At 41.9% G+C, this 3,101-nt stretch overlaps 1 protein-coding gene across 1 annotated transcript; it reads right to left on the reverse strand.

Moving 5' to 3' along the window:
• Nucleotides 1–407: 407 nt before the first annotated feature.
• LOC310668911 (uncharacterized protein) lies at nt 408–2,628 on the reverse strand. Its single transcript, XM_083422234.1, has 4 exons — nt 2,594–2,628; nt 1,812–1,955; nt 1,232–1,423; nt 408–746 (listed from the first exon to the last, which is right to left on the reverse strand). Exons 1-4 carry the CDS (start codon nt 2,609–2,611, stop codon nt 576–578), a joined length of 525 nt encoding a protein of 174 aa, XP_083278360.1. The 5' UTR covers nt 2,612–2,628; the 3' UTR covers nt 408–575.
• Nucleotides 2,629–3,101: the final 473 nt, after the last annotated feature.

Raw genomic sequence — 3,101 nt, forward strand, 5'->3', positions numbered from 1 at the left:
AGAGGGCTCCCGGATGATGGTGGAGAGGGTCCCAGTAGGAGGAGGGATAGCCCATACGCTGGGGAAGGAAATCAGCGTAACACCAATGGAGAAGGGGAGGAGATAGAGGAAGCGGAGGGATGGCTCCAGGACTCTTCGCTGGAGACAAGCGGAGAGGGGACAAGTGTTCCTTTGCCCACTCCCACCTTGCGCAAAAGGCTTTCGCGCAGGCAACGGGGGAGGAGACTGGGCGTCAAGCAGCTTTTATGTTGGAAGCGGTTTAAGAAACGCCCACTGACGGATTCTGCCAGCGACTGAGGCAGCCACGAGATAGGGGCTGCTCTGTCAGAAAGGGTTCAACCATGCCAGCCAGTCATGAGTAAAGGCAACTTACGCACAAGCAATCCCTAGAACCGTTACACTCACGCATCTAAAGCCATCCAGTTTGTTGTTCACTATCTAAACATGCTGCTTCCACATTAGGGTAGGGTAATGCAGGATATGGTATGGCTGTGTACACAGTAACTGGGAGGTGGCAGGGGGAAAGAGTGGGGTGAAAGCAACTTAACTCTTTTTTTCTGCCTCTGTAAGTATGTTCATAGCTCCCATGTTGACATTCCTGCCCAACTTCTCTTTCCCTGCAATTTCTGAAGTCTCTGGGCAGCTTCTTTTGGATTGTTAGTTTTGAAATCGTAAGCTGTGTTTGGCTGGCCAAAAAGGTTTTTCTCTGAAGCTATCCATTCATAGTCATTCAGCATTTTGGCAGCCTGTATTTTGGTGACCAAAAAAGAAAAAAGGAAAAAAAGTTTAGAACTTTTATAGTCATATTCATCTTTTTTTTAAAAAAAAATGTTTCTGTAACTCTTAGCACAGCAATTCCAAACTGTGCTTTGGGAAGTCTCAAAAACTTCATGGAGTATGAAAACCTATTGGGTTCAGTGTCGATATTGTGTTGCAAGTTTATCTTGCAATGAGAGGAGGAATCTGTTAGGGAAGCTTCTGTTTGGGATATTAATCTTACATTTGCTAGTAGGATCACAAGGTTTTTGTAGCCGCATCACCTTTAATAGGAAGCTGAACAGTGGTGATGGGATATGAACAAAAAATGCACTCCTTTGGCTTACTCAGCAGTCATTACATCCCTTAGAATGCATCTCTGCCAACAATATGCATATTTTAAATTCAAACACAGTTAAAAGTATCAGAAGTAGGGCTCTTACTTGCTGGTGGGGAAGTAGATATGTTAACATACCTTTGCAGAAGCACCAGAAGCCTCCCACTTGTGTTTGCTGATATTGTGTTCCAGCTCCTTGATCTTAAGCTGTGCCTCATTATTTTGTTCTTTATACTTCACAGCCTCTGTAGATTTGGCTCTGATTTCTTTGTTGTGGGCCATCACCACTGCTTCCTTAGCCAGTTCCTCTTGAGCGTTCTTTATGGATTCCTGAACAACAAAGGAAATAATTATCTCCCCACACTGATTACGATTAAATGTGGACTGGAAATATTTAAAATAGTAAGTTTTAACATATTAAAATGCAAAACAAAAAAGCATTCCAGATTTAAAGCTATAGAGTGTGGAACAGTAACTGGCACCTTACAGGCAAAGGCTAGTCTCCCTTGATGGGCAAGTCCCCCACCCCCAAGATGTGATTCAAGAGACGAAACAGAGCACCAAAGGACTTGGCAAGTGCAAAAATGGGACTTGCCAGCAAAGTATTTTAGGATATGTTTGGGGTGTTGACTCAACAGCCCCTCTTTTTTAAAAACTTGAGAGTTCAAGAAGACATGTCAGGTTGCCTCTTTCATTAATTCAGGATCACAAGACTTACCTTGTTTTTTGCTACCTCGGCTGAAATAACCTCAATCTGCTCTTGGAACAATTTTATAGATTCATTCACTGCCTCAATCTGTTGTGTATAAGAGTTTTGTTCCCATTTTAACTCTTCAAGTTCCAACACTAGAGCTTCAGCCTCCTGAATAAAGCAAGCAAACAAAAAAACACACCCATTATGGCTGCAGTTCTTTGGGAGCAAGCCCCACTGAACACAGTGGGACTTGCTCCTGACAAAGCATTCATATTATTTGTGCTACACGGATAGCACTTGCTTGGGTTCAATCTAATGAAATTATGCACACTAGACTCTCAAGGTGGGTTGGGCAAATGTTTTTCAAGGTTCTCTTGACAGTAGAAAGCTATTCCACATCCAACTGTCTTCCAAGGGCCACCTAAGTGCCTCCCACACAATACTTGCTTGTGGCAGGCAATTCTGGGGCATGGCTTTACAATGCACTCACCCTTCATGGGGTGCCCTAAGTCAGTTCTGATGGATGTCATGGCAGCATAACATGAAATGAATGTACGCTCAGAATACACACAAAACTTGTCTGCAACAATGCACCACAAGGGAAAACTGAGCAAGCTGTTTGCAATGAGCTCTTCTGCCATTATTGATCCTCTTACGAAGAAGCCCCAAATAAGCTTCCTGGGAACTTCTGGGATTCCCAAGGAGACATTTCCACAATGTTATTTAGTTTAGGAACAATCACAAGTTTCAGTTAATTTCAAGACTATTTAAATGTTTGGGCACCATTACACTGTTAAAAGTTTAACCTGCTCCTTTTCTTTCATCTTTTTGCTGAAAGCATCACCTTTTTTTATTTTTATTTTTTTGCTCCATGAAGCTTCAGCATTTTTCATTTTGTTTTCCAACACTTTGAACTTTTCCTCTGCTTTTTTCTGAACCTCTTTTGTTTTTTTTCAAAGTCTCCTCACTTTCCTCTGAAAAGGAAGAGGCTGCATTTCTCATTTTGGGGAAGAATCGCAATAATAAAAATGAATGTGCTGCCAAAGATGTTGTTTTTGTTTCAAACCGTTCCAGTAATCAGAGGGGCAGCGATCTTTAAGAATTGGCAAAGAGAAATTTCAAGGTTCATATGGCAGGGTAAGAAGCCGAGAATAAAGTTTAAGATATTGACTGATGCGAAAGAAAGAGGAGGCTTCGCCCTGCTGGACATGAAATTATATTATGAAGCATCTTGCCTCTGCTGGTTGAAGGAATGGATAAAATTGGAAAATACTGACTTATTGGATTTAGAAGGTTTTGACAATAGATCTGGGT

The sequence above is a fragment of the Podarcis tiliguerta genome (assembly GCF_965153285.1).
Source record: "Podarcis tiliguerta genome assembly, chromosome: W".
NCBI lineage: Eukaryota > Metazoa > Chordata > Lepidosauria > Squamata > Lacertidae > Podarcis > Podarcis tiliguerta.